Source organism: Jaculus jaculus, chromosome 1 (genome assembly GCF_020740685.1).
Source record: "Jaculus jaculus isolate mJacJac1 chromosome 1, mJacJac1.mat.Y.cur, whole genome shotgun sequence".
Classification (NCBI taxonomy): domain Eukaryota; kingdom Metazoa; phylum Chordata; class Mammalia; order Rodentia; family Dipodidae; genus Jaculus; species Jaculus jaculus.
The window spans coordinates 325442101-325459058 of NC_059102.1; the positions used below are offsets into that span (position 1 = coordinate 325442101).

Below are 16958 nucleotides of genomic sequence, written 5' to 3' on the forward strand. Positions count from 1 at the left end.
CATTTGAGTTCAGCCTCTGACAGTTTTGCTCTCAGGGCTGGTGTGTGGGGAACTGCTTTGGTGGGATGAGAGGCCAGGTTAGGCCCAGCTATGCCTGAGCGCCCTGGAAGGAAGAACGCCTTGTTAGTCACAAAGCATCACAAGGTGCAGGAAACGCCATGCTGGGGCTTTGCTTGGGCGTTCGTTCATGGCCTTTCTGGGTAGGTTCTGGCCAGGGAGCTACCTCGGCATGAACTACTGTTTTCCTTCCCAGCTTACGGGGACCTGAAACCTAGCCTTCCTGCAGCTGAAGGCCAGGGCAGAGAACTTGCCTTTGTTCTGGAGGCCCAAAGGAGTCTCAGCCAGAGCTCTGGGCTAGTCTCCCAGCCTTCCGGAGCCTGAGCCTCTGACATGCCTAAGTCACAGGGCACTGCCGGTGGTGCAGATGGCCTGTGCTTGGCAGGTAAGTCTCTTGGCTGGTGTCCCCTCTGCAGGAAGAACCTCTCCATCCAGGGCCTCCGCTGGTGGCTCCAGTGGCTTGGCATCAACTTCACCCTGTTTGTGGTGCTGTTTTTCCTGACCACACCCTCCATCATTCTGTCTACCATGGACAAGTTCAATGTCACCAAACCCATCCATGCGCTAAATGTGAGTGGCCCTCCAGAAGGGTCAACAGGAAGAGGGTGGCAGGTTGGGGGGGGGTGAGAGGGCTGAAGTGGAGAGCCAGGCCTCGTTGTGTTTGCCTTCTCTCTCTCTTTCTCTCGTTTGCTTTTTGAGGTAGGGTCTCACTCTAGCCCAGGCTGACCTGGATTTCAGTATGTAGTCTCAGGGTAGCCTCGAACTCACAGCGGTCCTCCTACTTCTGCCTCCTGAGTGCTGGGATTAAAGGCGTGCGCCACCATGCCCAGTGCCTTATTTTCTTTTCTCTTCTTTTCTTTTTTCTTTTCCTTTCCTCCCCTCTCCTCTCCTTTTCTCTTTCTCTTTCCTCCTTTCTTTTTGTTTGTTTTGTTTTTGGAGGTAGGGTCTCACTCTAGCCCAGGCTGACCTGGAATTCACTATGGAGTCTCAGGCTGGTTTCAAACTCACAGCGATCCTCCTACCTCTGCCTCCCTAGTACAGGGATTAAAGGCGTGCGCCACCACGCATGTGTTTTCCCTTTAAAGTACATCTAATGGCGCCTATTACAGTGTCTTTCTGGTAATGCAACATCTATTAATTGAATGGAATCAGTCTAAATGCTCAACAGGAGGGTTTGTTTGAGTTGAACAGGATATATTCAGTCTGACAGAATATGAAATATCAATTAACAATTGCATAGTCATTGTGGTGGACAGGAAGGACTTGTGATGGTAACAGAATGTAGAGCCAGGCATGGTGGCTCATGCCTATAATCAGAGGAAGGAAGAATGCTTTAAACTGCAGGCCAGCCTGGCCTATAGAGCGAGTCTGTGTCTCAAAACAATAAAGCAGCGGCATGTACGCTGTCTCGAAGCAGTGTACTAGTGACGCAAATCTATGGTAGCCAGGACAGAGAAGGGACAGAAAACAGAAAGTTTTTTTGTTGATTGGAGTGGCAGAATTATCAATGGTTTCTTTTACAATTTAATTTTTTTTTTTTTTTTTTTTGGTTTTGTTTTTCGAGTTTGGGTCTTGTTCTAGCTCAGATTGACCTAGTATTCACTATGTAGTCTCAGGGTGGCCTTGAACTCGGGGCAATCCTCCTATCTCTGCCTCCCTGAGTGCTCTACATTTGAGTTTCTTTAATGTAAAGCCAGAATTTAGGTATGGATATAGCTCAGGAGTATAGAAAATGCTTAATATTCATGATACCTAAGAGTCCATCTTCAGCACCAAATATTAATAATAATTCTAATTATTTAAATATTTTAAATTTTATTTTTATTTATTTATTTTATTTATTTATATTTTTTATTTTATTTATTTATTTATTTTTTATTTATTTATTTATTTAATATTTATTTATTTATTTATTTATTTATCTCTCAGAGAGAGAAAGAAGCAGATAGAGAGAGAGAGAGAGAATGGGTGCGCCAGGGCCTCCAGCCACTGCAAACGAACTCCAGATCCACGCGTCCCCTTGTGCATCTGGCTAAAGTGGGTCCTGGGGAACCGAGCCTTGAAACAGGGTCCTTAGGCTTCACAGGCAAGCACTTAACTGCTAAGCCATCTCTCCTGCCCTACACAAATATCTTAAAATATTTAATTTATTTATTTTTAAAGAGAAAAAGAGGCAGAGAGAGAGAGAGAGTGAGAATGAGAATGGGTGCACCAGGGCCTTTAGCAGCTGCAAATGAACTCTAGATACGTGCATCTGGCTTTATGTAGGTCCTGGGGAATTGAACCTGCATCCTTTGGCTTGCAAGCAAGTGTCTTAACCTCTTAATCCATCTTTCCAGCCCTTAGTAATTATTAATACAAGCATTTAAACATATTTGCAAAGACATTTTAAACATAAACCCTTTCATGTCCCTTGGTCTTTTACAGTTCATTTACTATTATGTAATTCAATTGCATTTTAAAAGAAATTGTCCTTTATAAACCTTTCCAAAATGTTTATCTACTTATCCACGGTTCTGGGGATGGAATCCAGGGCCTCACACATGCTGGGCAGGTTCTGTACCACTGAGCTATACCCCAGCGCCATTTTAGTTTTCAAGAATTTTTTTTCTGTTTTTAACATCATTTAATAATTGAAAATGAGCTCATCAAATTGTGTGATGACAATAGCTGGTGTAAACAGAATTGAGATCAGACACCGTGGAGTCATGACCAGCTCCAGCAGGACAGTGGGGTCTGACTGGGGCAGGCAACTGGAGAGGAATACTTGCCCTCTGAGAGTCAGTGCTTGGCTCTCTGCAGGGGATGAAGGAGCCTGTTTCAATCAAGTTCCATGGGAGGGCTGAAGGGATGGCTTAGTGGTTAAGGCATTTGCCTGCCAAGCCAAAGGACCCAGGTTCGATTCCCCAGGACCCACGTTAGCCAGATGCACAAGGGGGCGCACACGTCTGGAGTTCATTTGCAGTGGCTGGAGGTCCTGGCACACCCATTCTCTCTCTCTCTCTCTCTCTCTCTCTCTTCCTCTTTCTCCATCAAATAAATAATAAAAATATTTTAAAATGTACATGGAAAATATTTTGCTTCAAGAGCTACATAATTATAAGGTGCTATTATTGTTAATTCACCACTGGTACTGGCAGGTGGCAAAAACCCTCCCTCAGGAGTCCACTGAGCTTCCAGGCTCAGACATGACCTCGGACCTCAGGGCCCACAGCCCTGCCCCTTCCTCACCCTCTGCTGCGGCTCTTGTCTTGCAGAACCCAGTCATCAGTCAGTTCTTCCCCACCCTCCTGCTGTGGTCCTTCTCAGCCCTGCTCCCTTCCATTGTCTACTATTCCACACTGCTGGAGTCTCACTGGACCAGGTGAGGAAGGCCCGGATTTCTTCAGGGACAATTACCCCTGACCTCACTTAGGGCATGTCACTGGACTTACAGGTGGGGGCGCCTTACGGACATCTCATCTGTGACCCTGCAGGTCAGGAGAGAACCGGACCATGATGTCCAAGATCTACATATTCTTGATCTTCATGGTGCTGATCCTGCCCTCCCTTGGTCTCACCAGGTGCGTGTGTCTCCACCTCCATCCCACCGGTCAGCAGGACCACCTCTAAGCAGCGTTGTCTCTGACAGTGGAAAGAGGTTTGGAGCAGATGCCGATGCATGGCACCTTTTAAGCCTGTCATTCCATTTTGGGTGTAGTTGTACTGCTCATTGATTGTAGGAATACACTCTTCCTTTAAAACAAACAAACAAAAAAGCTTGTAAACAGCAGGGCGTGGTGGCACACACCTTTAATCCCAGCACTCAGGAGGCAGAGGTAGGAGTTCAAGGCCACCCTGAGACTACAGAGTGAATTCCAGGAAAGCCTGGACTAGAGTGAGACCCTACCTCGAAAAACAAAAAAAACCTTGTAAACAAAACTCACCGAGGATTTCCCTTATAGGGAGGGCCTAAATGTGGATGTTTATTTCAAGGAAGGGAGTTTTCATTAAAGTAGGTTTGAAGAAGGACTGGGCATGCTGGTGCAGGCAAAGTTAGGAGGATTGCCACAAGTTCAAGGCCAACCTGAGACTACATAGAGAATTCCAGGTAAGCTCAGGCTAGTGCAAGACCCTACTTCAAAAACAACAAAAAGAGCCAAAAGAAAAAAAAGAGTAGGGCTCCTTACAATGCACTCTTCCAGACACAAAATGGCCTGAATATCCATGACCTTGCAGTGCCTGACTACCTACACAAGACCATCATAATAGGAGGAAAAGATGATGACATCAAAATAAAAGAGAGCGATTGAGAGGGGGAGGGGATATGATGGAGAGTGGAGATGCCAAGGAGAAAATGGGGGGGGGGAGGGAGGAAATTACCATGGTTTATTCTCTATAATTATGGAAGTTGTCAATAAAAATAAATAAATAAGGCTGGGCGTGGTGGTGCATGCCTTTAATCCCAGCACTTGGGAGGCAGAGGTAAGGAGGATCGCTGTGAGTTCAAGGCCACCCTGAGTTAACAGAGTGAATTCAAGGTCAGCCTGAGCTAGAGTAAAATTCTACCTTGACAAAATCAAAAAAATAAAAAAATTAAAAATAAATAAATAAATAAATAGAAAACAAATAGGCCTAAAGAGTCCCACTGTAAGTGGCATTGTGGGGACATGTGTGGAGCTCAAGATCTGGACTGTTTTTAGAATGGAAGAAAACGCAAGTGTGTCATGACTACCTGTATTATTGGAAATGAAATCTTAGAGGCTGGGATTACCACTCCACGGTAGAGACCAGTGCTGGAGTTGAAACCCAGGCTTTGCTCAGTCTACTGGGAGAAAGAGAAGCAAGCAAACAAATCAATAAAAAGAAATTCTTACAGGATTCATTTGCTTTTCAGCCTGGACTTTTTCTTCCGGTGGCTTTTTGATAAAACGTCTTCTGAGGCCTCCATCAGGTTGGAGTGAGTATTGGCCACAGCCCTGGGCACAGCACAAAGGGATTTGGGCAGGGCTCCAGCGGTGGAGATGGGAAGGGCTCCGGCCTTCAGGACATGCATCTTCCTTTGGAAACAGCGGCCCAGCCTTCACCTTCCCAGAACACACCTTAGGAGCCGACCCACTTGGTGTTCATCTGCAGAAATGTAGTTCATTGCCGGGTGGGGTGGCTCACGTCTTTAATCCCAGCACTGCGCAGGTTGAGGTAGGAGGATCACTGTAAGTATGAGCCCAGCCAATGCTACATAGTGAATTCCAGATCAGTCTGGGCTGGAATGAGATCCTGCCTCAAAAAAAGAAAAGAAATGTAGTTCATCTTTTAGGCCAAAAATTCAATTCATAGCAGTTCTTTCTTCTCTTTTCTTTCTTTCTTTTTCTTTTTTCTTTCTTTTCTTTTTTTTTTTTGTAGGGTCTCACTCTGGTCTAGGCTGACCTGGAATTAACTCTATAGTCTCAGGGTGGCCCCTTGAACTCACGGCCGGCGATCCTCCTACCTCTGCCTCCTGAGTGCTGGGATTAAAGACGTGCGCCACCACACCCGGCGAAGCAGTTCTTTCATTGTTTGAAAACTGCAGACCACAGAACACTGGGAGAAACAGTTGCTGGGTCTCAGTTGTACCCCGATTAGAGAAAGGGTAGTAACCGAACCCAGTGACTAAGAAAGACTGTTTGGCCTGGGGATTATTTTTGCATTAAAATGGAGTTATGTTTAAGGCTGATGTGTCTTTGTTGGTATTGTAAGACTATGCCAGTCCCTCTTAAAATGATAGCTATTTTTTTTAAAGTATTTTTTATTATTTTGAGAGAGAGAGAAAAAAATGGGGGCGCTAGGGCCTTCAGCGGCTGTGAATGAGCTCCAGACATGTGCGCCCCCTTGTGCACATGTGCAACATTGCATGCTCGCATCATTGTGCCTCTGGCTATGTGGGACCTGGAGATTAGAACATGAGTTCTTGGACTTCACAGGTAAGCTCCTTAACCACTAAGCCATCTCTCTAGCCCAGTGATAACTATTTTTAAGAAAGCTGTAAGTTAAATGCTTTATGCACCCTTTTCTCATTTAACTTTTCAAGAAGTTGTGGGATAAATGTTACCACTGTCTCCATTTAGGGTCTCACTGTAGCTCAGGCTGACCTGGAATTCACTCTGTATACTCAGGGTAGCCTCGAACTCATGGAAGTCCTTCTACCTCTGCCTCCCAAGTGCTGGAATTAAAGGTGTGTGCCATCATGCCTGGCTACTGTCTCCATTTTAATATATTTTAGGGCTGGAGAGATGGCTTAGCGGTTAAACGCTTGCCTGTGAAGCCTAAGGACCCTGGTTCGAGGCTCGGTTCCCCAGGTCCCACGTTAGCCAGATGCACAAGGGGGCGCACGCATCTGGAGTTCGTTTGCAGTGGCTGGAAGCCCTGGCATGCCTATTCCCTCTCTCTCCCTCTATCTGTCTTTCTGTGTCTATTGCTCTCAAATAAATAAATAAATAAAAATTTTAAAATATATATATTTTATTTATTTATTTAAGAGAGAGAGAATGAGAATGGGCACACCAGGGCCTCCAGCCACTGCAAAAAAACTCCAGATGTGTGTGCCCCTTGTGCATCTGGCTTACATGGGACCTGGAGAGTCGAACTGGGATCCTTTGGTTTTGCAGGCAAATGCCTTAACTGCTAAGCTATATCTCCAGACCCCTAAAGTCTCCATTTTATAGCTAATGGGACTCTGAGATATTGAGTAATCACTTAAGGTTTCCCAGCTGGTCAAAAGACAGCTGACTTGAGGTACTGGGGAGATAGCTCAGTTGGTAAAGTGCTTGCCTTATAAACATGAGGACCAGAGTTCAATCCCCAGGTCCCATGTAAAAATGCTGAGCTTGTTGGCATACTTACAATCTGAGTATTAGAGAGGTGGAGGAGACAGGAAGATCCCTGAGGCTCACTGGCCAGCTAGTCTAGACTCATTGGTAAACTCTGGGCCAATGAGAGACTCTGTCTCAAAGAATTCATTGTTCCTGAAGATGAAACCTGTGGTGGTCCTCTGGTTTGCTTGCACCCATACACACCTGTGCCTCCCCCAACACATGCATTAAAAACCCCCAGCTGGGGCTGGAGCGATGGCTTAGCATTTAAGGTGCTTGCCTGTGAAGCCTCCTTAGGCTCATGATCAACTCTCCAGATCCCATATAAGCCAGACACACAGAGTGACGCAAGCACACAAGGTTGCACATGCTCACAAGGGGTTGCATGCGTTTGGAGTTCGATTTCAGTAGCTGGGGCCCCTGGCATGCCGATGCTCTGTCTCACATGCTTCCTCCTCCCCCTCATAAAAAAAAAAAAAAAAAAAGACCAAAGGAAACAATTCCATCCAAGTCTGGCTTAGAGAGCCAGTGAATTTATTGGAGTTATTACAGGAGCATCAGTGACTCAAAGCTGCATCACTAACAAGCCCATTCCAGCCTGGGCAGCTAGCTACTGGGGATGTCTGTATCTCTGGAGCTCCCTGCTGGACTTGCACGCAGTCTGGCTGTTGGAGAATCTCCTCTTCCCAGGAGCTGTTCCTGCCTCTAGGACCTTGGCAGGGACCTTGTGAATCAGTTAAATTTCAGGAGCTTCCTGAGACGTGTACTTTTGCTTACTTTCTGAGCCTTAATGGAATGTTTCCATTTGGAAGAAATGAAGACACAATATACCCTTTCAGAGGAGCCATTATCTGGGGTCTCCTTGGTTTTCTCCCCAGGTGTCCATATGATTTACTTCTTCACAGATCTGCACAGAAGCCTCCCTGACCAGCCTGCTAACCCGGTCAATATCCCTACCCAGCATGATGCCTCTGGAGCATTTGTCTGGCACACCATGTATTCATAGGATTGGTGTGTCCCCAGAGAGTATGCAAATACAAAGGCAGCTGAGCCCCTGGTTTGAGATATATACATATATATGTGGTTCATTTATTTATTTAGTTGAGAGCAAGAGCGAGCAAGCAAGATAGAGAATGAGTATGGGCATGCCAGGGCCTCCAGCCACTGCAAACGAACTCCAGATGCATGTGCCCCCTTGTGCATCTGGCTTTACGTGGGTACTGGAGAATCAAATCTGGGTCTTTTGGCTTTGCTGGCAAGCACCTTAACTGTACCTTAACCACTAAAGCATCTTTCCAGCTCCAATGTGTGTGTGTTTTTAAAAATATATTTTATTTATTTATATGAGAGAGGGAGAAAGAGGAACAGAGGGAGAGAGAGAATGGATGCCCAGGGCCTCCAGCCACTGCAAACGAACTCCAGATGCATGCCCTCCGTTGTTCATCTGGCTTATGTGGGTTCTGGAGATTTGAACCGGAATCCTTTGGCTTTGCAGGCAAATGCCTTAAACACTAAGCCACCTCTCCAGACCCCCAATGTGTTTTTTTTTTTTTTTTAATTTATTTACTTGCAAGCAGAGAGAGAGCCAGAGAGAGGGCATGCCAGGGCCTCTAGCCACTGCAAACAAACTCCAGATGCATGCGCCACTTTGTGCATGTGGGTACTGGGGAATTGAACCCAGGTTGTTATGTATTATAGGCAAGCGTCTTAACCATTGAGCCATCTCTCCAGTCCTAATTTTTTTTTTTTTTTTGAGACAAGTTCTGGTGTAGCCCAGGCTGGCCTGGAACTCATGGTCCTCCTGCCTCTGCATCTCCATTGCTGGAATTATGGGCATTGTGGCTTGATTGTGTCCACAGCTCCCAGCCCAGTCCCTGGTAGATGGGTATGCTCCACAAATGATGCTGAGTGAAGGGTGTGGTGAAAGAAAGCCCTCCTAGGGGCCCCTCGCTCTGTCTCGGCTCAACAGACCTGCTTGGTTCCCTAGGTGCGTCTTCCTGCCCGACCAGGGCGCCTTCTTTGTGAACTACGTCATTGCCTCGGCCTTCATCGGCAATGGCATGGAGCTGCTGCGGCTGCCCGGCCTCATCCTCTACACCGTCCGCATGATCATGGCCAAGACGGCTGCCGACCGCAGGAACGTTAAGCAGGTGCCACCCTGCCCCGCCCCTGTGCTTCTCACCTCCTTGGGAGTCAGTGCCAGGAACGGTGCCAAGATCTTCTCAGACCCTGGCCCAGGACTGCCCCCTGCCACTAGCTTCTTTGGGACACGCTGAATCTTTCATTCTCCGTTCTGACTCATGCGTGGACTAGAGGAGAGTGCTTGGAATTTTTGCAGTTTAATAAGTCTGGCCACATGTTGTATTTGTTATTTTTCTCCTTGCCTTGACAAAATACCTGGCAAGCAATTTGAGGAAGAAAAGGCTTATTTTGGCTCATGGCCTGCGGGTACATCATGTCTGGGAAGGCATGGTATGCAAACAGCCCTAGCTGAGGCCGTGGGAGTGGGAGGTGGCCACGTCACATCATGTCCCCAGTCAGGAAGCAGAGATGAAAGCTGGTACCCAGCTCACTTTCTCCCCATCCCACCATTTTGTTTGTTTTTTGAGGTAGGGTCTCACTCTGGCCTAGGCGGACCTGGAATTCACTATGTACTCTCAGGGTGGCCTCAAACTCCTGGTGATCCTCCTACCTCTGCCTCCCAAGTACTGGGATTAAAGGCATACGCCGGGCTGGAGAGATGGCCTGGGCTGGAGAGATGGCTTAGCGGTTAAGCACTTGCCTGTGAAGCCTAAGGACCCCGGTTCGAGGCTCGGTTCCCCAGGTCCCACGTTAGTCAGATGCACAAGGGGGCGCACGCGTCTGGAGTTCGTTTGCAGAGGCTGGAAGCCCTGGCGCGCCCATTCTCTCTCTCTCCCTTTATCTGTCTTTCTCTCTGTGTCTCTCTCTCTCTCAAACAAATAAATAAAAAATTTAAAAAAAAAAAAAAAAGGCATACGCCAATATGTCTGGCTTCCCCACCTTTTTTTTTTTTAAAGTATTATTTATTTATTTGCAGAGAGAGAGAGAGAACCAGGGCCTCTAGCCATTGCAAACCTACTCCAGATGCATGCACCATTTTGTGCATCTGGTTTAGGTGGGTCCTTGAGAATCGAACCAGGATCCTTTGGCTTTTCAGGCAAATGCCTTAACTGCTAAGCCATCTCTCCAGCTTCCCTTTCCCCTTTTCATTCAGTCTGGGCCACCCGCCCATGAGATGGTGCCACCCCACACAGAGTATATCTGCCCTTCTCAGTTGAACCTTTGTGGCAACACCCTCCTAATCATGCACAGAGGTGTATTGCTCCCTCTTTCACATACACACACACACACACACACTTGAAACCCACACATTCCTGGGCTGGTGAAGCTTAGTGGTTAAGCATTCACCTAGTGATCATAGGGCTCTGGGTTCCATCCTTAGCACTGGAGAGGAGAGGTGGGGAGCAGAATGAGAGAATATGATACAGTCCATCCATCCCCTTCTTGGGAGCATTTATTTAGATGTGCTCTTAAAAAAAAAAAAAAGGAGAGCTGTAGAGATGGCTTAGCAGTTAAGGCATTTGCCTGCAAAGCCAAAGGATCCCTGTTTGATTCCCCAGGACCCACGTAAGCCAGATGCACAAGGGAGTGCATGCTTCTGGAGTTCGTTTGCAGTGGCTGGAGGCCCTGGTGCACCCATTCTCCCTCTTTCTCTCTCTCTGCATCTTTCAAATAAATAAATAAAATCTATATTAAAAAAAAGAAAGAAAGAATGTCTACTTAAAATAATAAATAAAAACAAGGTAGGTGTGAGCACAGGTGTTTGTGTGTGGAGGTGCATCAGAGCCTCTTGCTACTGCAGGTGAACTCTAGACACACATGGTACTTTCCATCTAGCCTTATGGGGGTGCTGGAGAATTGTATCAGGGCCCGCTGGCTGTGCAAGCAAATGCCTTTAACTGCTGAGCCATCTCCCTGGTACCTGGATGTATTCTTAGCACCTTGGATGCCAAAGGTATTTCAGGCTGTGACATTTAACTCCAAAATCCTCTAAATTAGGTGTTGTGGGGATCTCTTATAGTCTCTTGTGCCTTGGAAGGTACTTGGGAGAGGGAAGAGGGAAGCCAGTTCTCCTCCCTCTATTTTGTGATGGGTACCACTTATTTCCCGGTTTTACAGGGATACAAATGAGCCTCTCGGTCTGTGTGGAGTTGCTCAGTGGTATATCGTCTGGCCATCCTTGCTCCAGCGGGTCACAAACCCGTTGGGTAGATACAATTAGAGCAAGGGGACACTAGGAAAGCACAAAATGTCATGCCAAGGGAGGTCTGGGTGAGCCCTGAGTGAAGCTGGGAGATGGAGAGCCAAGGCCTCGCCGAGTGCAGCTCCTCCCAGCCTCGTGTGTGCCCACCCCACTTGCCTGCCTCTGGAGTGCAGAAGGGGTCCTGGGGCCAGAACGAGCCTCTAAGCTCCTTTCTTTACCCTTCCAGAACCAGGCCTTTGAATACGAGTTTGGAGCCATGTACGCGTGGATGCTGTGCGTCTTCACCGTCATCATGGCCTACAGCATCACTTGCCCCATTATTGCGCCATTTGGTGAGTGGCCCTGGAGTCCTTCCCTAGGTATGTGGACAGCTGACTCTTGCCCATCTCCCCAAGGCAGCTCTAGCACAGTGACTTTGTTGTTGTTGTTGTTGTTTGTTTGTTTTGTTTTTTTGAGGTAGGGTCTCGCTGTAGCCCAGGCTGACCTGGAATTCACTACGATGTAGACTCAGGGTGGCCTTGAACTCACAGTGATCCTCCTACCTCTGCCCCCTTCCACCCCCCAAGTGCTGGGATTAAAGGAAGGAGAGAGAGACAGGGATGGAACCAGCAGCCAAGATACATCTTGCCTCATTTCAGGGTCTTGCTGCAGATCAGCAGCCTCACCTCCATACAAAAAATAACCACCATGGGAGAAGGGGCAGAGGGTTTTTTTTTTTTTAATTTTATTTTTATTTATTTGAGAGCGACAGACATAGAGAGAAAGACAGATAGAGGGAGAGAGAGAGAATGGGCGCGCCAGGGCCTCCAGCCACTGCAAACGAACTTCAGACACGTGCGCCCCCTTGTGCATCTGGCTAACGTGGGACCTGGGGAACTGAGCCTTGAACCGGGGTCCTTAGGCTTCACAGGCAAGCGTTTAACTGCTAAGCCATCTCTCCAGCCCGGCAGAGGGGTTTTGGGCCCCAGACACCTTCTACTCACCAACCTCTTAAAAAAAATTTTTTTTCATTAAAATTTTTTTTATTTTTATTTATTTATTTGAGAGCAACAGAGAGAGAGAGAGAGAGAGAGAGAGAGAGAGAGAGAATGGGTGCACCAGGGCCTCCAGCCACTGCAAACGAACTCCAGATGCATGTTCCACCTTGTGCTTCTGGCTTACATGGGTCCTGGGGAATCAAGCCTTGAACTGGGGTCCTTAGGCTTCACAGGCAAGTGCTTAAATGCTAAGCCATCTCTCCAGCTCCTAATTTTATTTTTTATGAGAGAGAGAAAGTGAAAGAGAGCAAGAGAGGGAATTGGTGCACCAGGGCCTCCAGCCTCTGCAGTCGAACTCCAGACGTGTGAGGCACCAAGTGGGCATGTATGACCTTGTGCTTGGGTCACCTTGTGCTTCTGGCTTATGTGGGATCTGGAGAGTTGAACATGGGTCCTTAGGCTTGGCAGGCAAGCACCTTAACCACTAAGCTATGTCTCCAGCCCCCCACTTTTAAAAAAAAACATTTGAGAGGAAGAGGCAGATAGAGAGAATGGATGTACCAGGGCCTCTAGCCACTGCAAACGAACTCCAGACATATGCACCACCATGTGCATCTGGCTTACGTGGGTCGTGAGGAATCGAACCTGGGTCCTTAACCTTTGCAGGCAAGCATCTCAACCACTCAGCCCTCTCTCCAGCCCTCACAGCCCCTCTTCTGCAGGCCTCATCTACATCCTGCTGAAGCACATGGTGGACCGGCACAACCTCTACTTTGCCTACCTCCCAGCCAAGTTGGAGAAGAGGATCCATTTTGCGGCTGTGAACCAGGCCCTGGCCGCCCCCATTCTCTGCCTCTTCTGGCTCTTCTTCTTCTCCTTCCTGCGCCTGGGTGAGGGCCTTCCCTGACCTGGATGGAGCCAGCCCTGGGCTGCATGTTTCCACATCCATCCGAGCTGCTCAGATGCCTTGTGGCTGTCACAGTGTCAGCATTGGGGTCCAGGCAGAACGTGGTACTCCCAAGGGGGCTCCTGGGATAGCCTGAGGTCAGGTGTGATATCACCCCAGACACCCCTATGGAGAAGACCGTCCTCATGTCAGCTCTGGGGTGACTGAGCCAGAGGACGTGGGAGAGCTGGGGGCTGATGGGCTCGTGGTGTGGGCGAGCTGGGGGTGGGCAGGAGGGAACTGGATGCTTGACAAGAGAGACAGCTGAGGGTATCTGGAATGCGGTGCCGTCCCCTGGGAGAGCCTGCACCCTGCTTAGCCCAGGGCCCTAGGGACTCGAAGGAAATATCCCCAGCGAGCTCACTGCCAGATGAGTTGGTGTCCCAGTGCCTGACACCTATGCTGCCCAGGGACCTTCTGCGTGCTCCTGGCTATGGGGACACCATTCTCCAGCTGCCGGGGTGAAAGGTGGGGAGGGGCCAGGGAGCCATGGCACGCACGCCACGCACCAGCCAGGCTCCTTCAGCAGGTGAGTGTGAGAAGAAGGCCTTTGCTCAAGGCGGCGCCTCTGCCCCCAGGGTTGAAGGCTCCTTCCACCCTGTTCACCTTCCTGGTGGTGCTGCTCACCATTCTGGCCTGCCTCATCTACACCTGCTTCGGATGCTTCCGGCACCTCAGCCCTCAGAACTACAAGGTACTCCCCGGCCGCAGGCCTGACAGCCCTGGGGAGGTAGCCACGGCCTTTCCAGTGATTGGGTCCCCTCCCGCCCCCCATCTTCCTCTCCACAACTGGGCCTGTGCTGGGAGCCTGGTGTCAGCCGGTACCGTGATCCGGACATTCCTGGCCTCTGTTTGGAGGATGTTGGTCTGGGGAGATCAGCTCTGCTCATCATTGTCTCTGTTGTTATGTGCAGACAGAAGAATCAACAAGTGACAAGGGAAGCGAGGCCGAGGCCCACGTACCCCCACCATTCATAGTAAGCTCTCTGTTCTTCTCTGCTCATGCTGCCTGCCTTTTGTCACTCTGGTGGCAAGATTCTGCCACCTCCTTTTTTTTTTTTTTTTCAAGGTAGGGTCTCACTCTAGCCCAGGATGACCTAGAATTCACTATGTAGTCTCAGGGTGGTCTCGAACTCATAGAAATCCTTTTACCCCTGCCTAAGTGCTGGGATTAAAGGCGTGAGCCACCATGCCTGGCTTTGTTTCCTTTTTTATTTTATTTTACTTTTCTTTATTTATTTGAGAGTGACAGACAGAGAGAGAAAGAGGCAGATAGAGAGAGAGAGAGAGGATGGGTGTGCCAGGGCCTCCAGCCACTGTAAATGAACTCCAGATGCGTGCACCCCCTTGTGCATCTGGCTAACTGGGTCCTGGGGAATCAAGTCTCGAACCAGGGTCCTTAGGTTTCACAGGCAAGTGCTTAACTGCTAAGCCATCTCTCCAGCACCCCACCTTTTTTTAAAAAATTTATACATTTGTTTCCCAAAGGAGACAAATTATTTATCTCTTTATTTATTTGCTAGGAGGCAGGGTGGAATGGTCACATCAGGGCCTCCACCCATTGCAAATGTTCTGCATCTGGCTTTCTGTGGGTACTAGGGAATCAAACCTTGGCCATTAGGCTGTGGTAATAAGCACCTACAACTGCTGAGCTATTTTTGTAGCCCATCTATATCCTTTTTTTAAAAAAAATACTTTTATGCGTGGTGGCGCATGCCTTGGGAGGCAGAGGTAGGAGGATCGCTGTGAATTTGAGGCCAGCCTGAGACTACAGAGTGAATTCCAGGTCAGCCTGGGCTAGAGTGAGACCCTACCTCACCCCCCCCCCAAATACTTTTATTTATTAGAGAGAAGGTGGGGGAGAGAATGGGAATAGGCAAGCTAGGGCCTCCTTCCACTGCAAACGAAGTCCAGATGCACGCACCAATTTGTGCATCTGGCTTTACAGGAGTACGGGGCCATCAAACCCCAGTGGTCAGGCTTTACAAACAAGTACCTTTAACCACTGAGCAATCTCTTCGGCCCTGTAGAGTCCATTTCTTTGTGTATGTCCCTTCCGGGAGGAGAGAGACAGTAGGGCGTGACCACGGCATGGAATCTCAGACCTGCATTTATCCAAGACCTGACTCTTGAATTTGCCCACAGCCCTATGTGCCTCGAATTCTGAACGGTCTGGCCTCGGAGAGAACGGCTCTTTCCCCGCAGCAGCAGCAGACCTACGGCGCCATCCACAACATCAGCGGCACACTCCCTGGGCAGCATGTGGCTCAGAACTCTGGGGACAGTGTGGCCACAGCCTACCAGGAGGCCTGAGGATGGACAAGCTGCTGATCTGGCAGGCTCGGGTGCTCCAGGAGTCCTGAGCAGCAGAGAGGCTGGATGGCGGCCCCAACCAGCTTCTTGACCTCTTCCAACGGTTAAGCCGCACTGCAGGGCCGGAGCTCTGAGGGGCTGCCAACTAGGAGCCATCCTTGGGCCTCTTTTGCAGTCATAGCACGATAGGGGAACACCTGCACCTCTCCCTCACGAGCTCACCTAAGGACTCACGCCTTCCTCCCAACCCGCCCCTCTGTACAAGCATGCCGCTGGGATCATGTCCCCAAAGTCCTGTGACCACCATCATGGGGTGGAATTTTGTAACCAGGCTAATGAGCCCTGGAGATTATAGTGGATGATGGGGAGATGTGTGTCCAGGGGAAGACCTGTTCCTTCTGAACCCTCAGACACTGTCTACCCCTCTGCAGGCTGGTGCATAGCTAATGACCAGCAGGTCTGCAGCAGTCAGGTCTGAGACGCCACAGTGTTTGTTTCCCCAGCCCCAAGGCCCTCCTAGGGGATTTTGTTGAGAGCTGTGGGGACCTCCTTGGGGACCACCCTGCCGGCAATGCAACACCTCTGCACCTGAGGAAGAGGTGATAGGTTTTTGTGTCATGATTCCTTGGGACTCTAGCCAGAGCAGGGTCACTTGGACATTGAGAGCCATTAATAAAGTGCTCACTGAAGATCCCTCCTCTCTGGCCTCTTCCAGGAGAATGAGTGGTGGGACCAGGGTATTCTGAGGTCGCAAGAAGACAGCGGCTAACGCCGAGTAGTGGATAAGGGTGCTTAGGCTGGGAGCAGGCACTTTCTCACCTTGGGCCTCCTAGCCTCTTCTCCAGTGGGATACAAGGCTGCAAAGACACTAAGACTTTGGTCACCCGAGGCACTCGGGCATGGGGAGGCAGATGCCTGGGGTGAAAGTGGGTACAGAGGAGAGGGGAGGGCATGGCAGTCCTGCCTAATCCAACCGCTGCACTGTGGGCCCAGGTGGGGCCTGCAGATCCTGCTGTGCTTTCTATTTTGAAGCAGGGTCTCACTGTTGCCTAGGCTGACCTTGAACTCACTCAGCGGTCCCAGGCTGGCCTTGAACCCACAGTGATCTTCCTCCCTCAGCCTCTCCAGGGCTGTTATTAAAGAAAGGCATTAAAAAAAAAAAAAGGAAAGAAAGGCATGTGGCGCAGGAGAAATGGCTTAGTGGTTAAGCACTTGCCTGTGAAGCCTAGGGACCCCGGTTCGAGGCTTGATTCCCCAGGACCCACGTTAGCCAGATGCACAAGGGGGCGCACGCGTCTCGAGTTCATTTGCAGTGGCTGGAGACTCTGGCGCGCCCTTCTCTCTATCTATGCCTCTTTCTCTGTCTGTCACTCTCAAATAAATAAAATAAACAAAAAAAATTGAAAAAAAAAAAAGAAAGGCATGTGCCACCACGCCCCACTGCAGTACTATTGCGATGGTCTGGCAGGCCTGGGCTTATCTGGGCTTTCTCACACCGCCTCTCTGCCCACAGTATTCTGAGGAATGGCTGGCCAATCATACCCTGTGGACCT

General features: G+C 49.1%; 1 protein-coding gene across 2 annotated transcripts in view; it reads left to right on the plus strand.

Moving 5' to 3' along the window:
• Nucleotides 1-16096, plus strand: part of Tmem63a (transmembrane protein 63A) — a 49813-nt gene extending 33717 nt beyond the window's left edge. For both annotated transcript variants that reach the window (XM_045140024.1, XM_045140026.1), the window contains exons 14-23: nt 474-627; nt 3315-3421; nt 3534-3620; nt 4934-4996; nt 8872-9034; nt 11396-11501; nt 12869-13036; nt 13671-13786; nt 14007-14069; nt 15238-16096. In XM_045140024.1, coding sequence (XP_044995959.1) covers nt 474-627; nt 3315-3421; nt 3534-3620; nt 4934-4996; nt 8872-9034; nt 11396-11501; nt 12869-13036; nt 13671-13786; nt 14007-14069; nt 15238-15405 — 1195 coding nt within the window. In that variant the 3' untranslated portion in view covers nt 15406-16096. The remainder of the gene's footprint in view (nt 1-473; nt 628-3314; nt 3422-3533; nt 3621-4933; nt 4997-8871; nt 9035-11395; nt 11502-12868; nt 13037-13670; nt 13787-14006; nt 14070-15237) is intronic.
• The last annotated feature ends 862 nt before the right edge of the window (nt 16097-16958 follow it).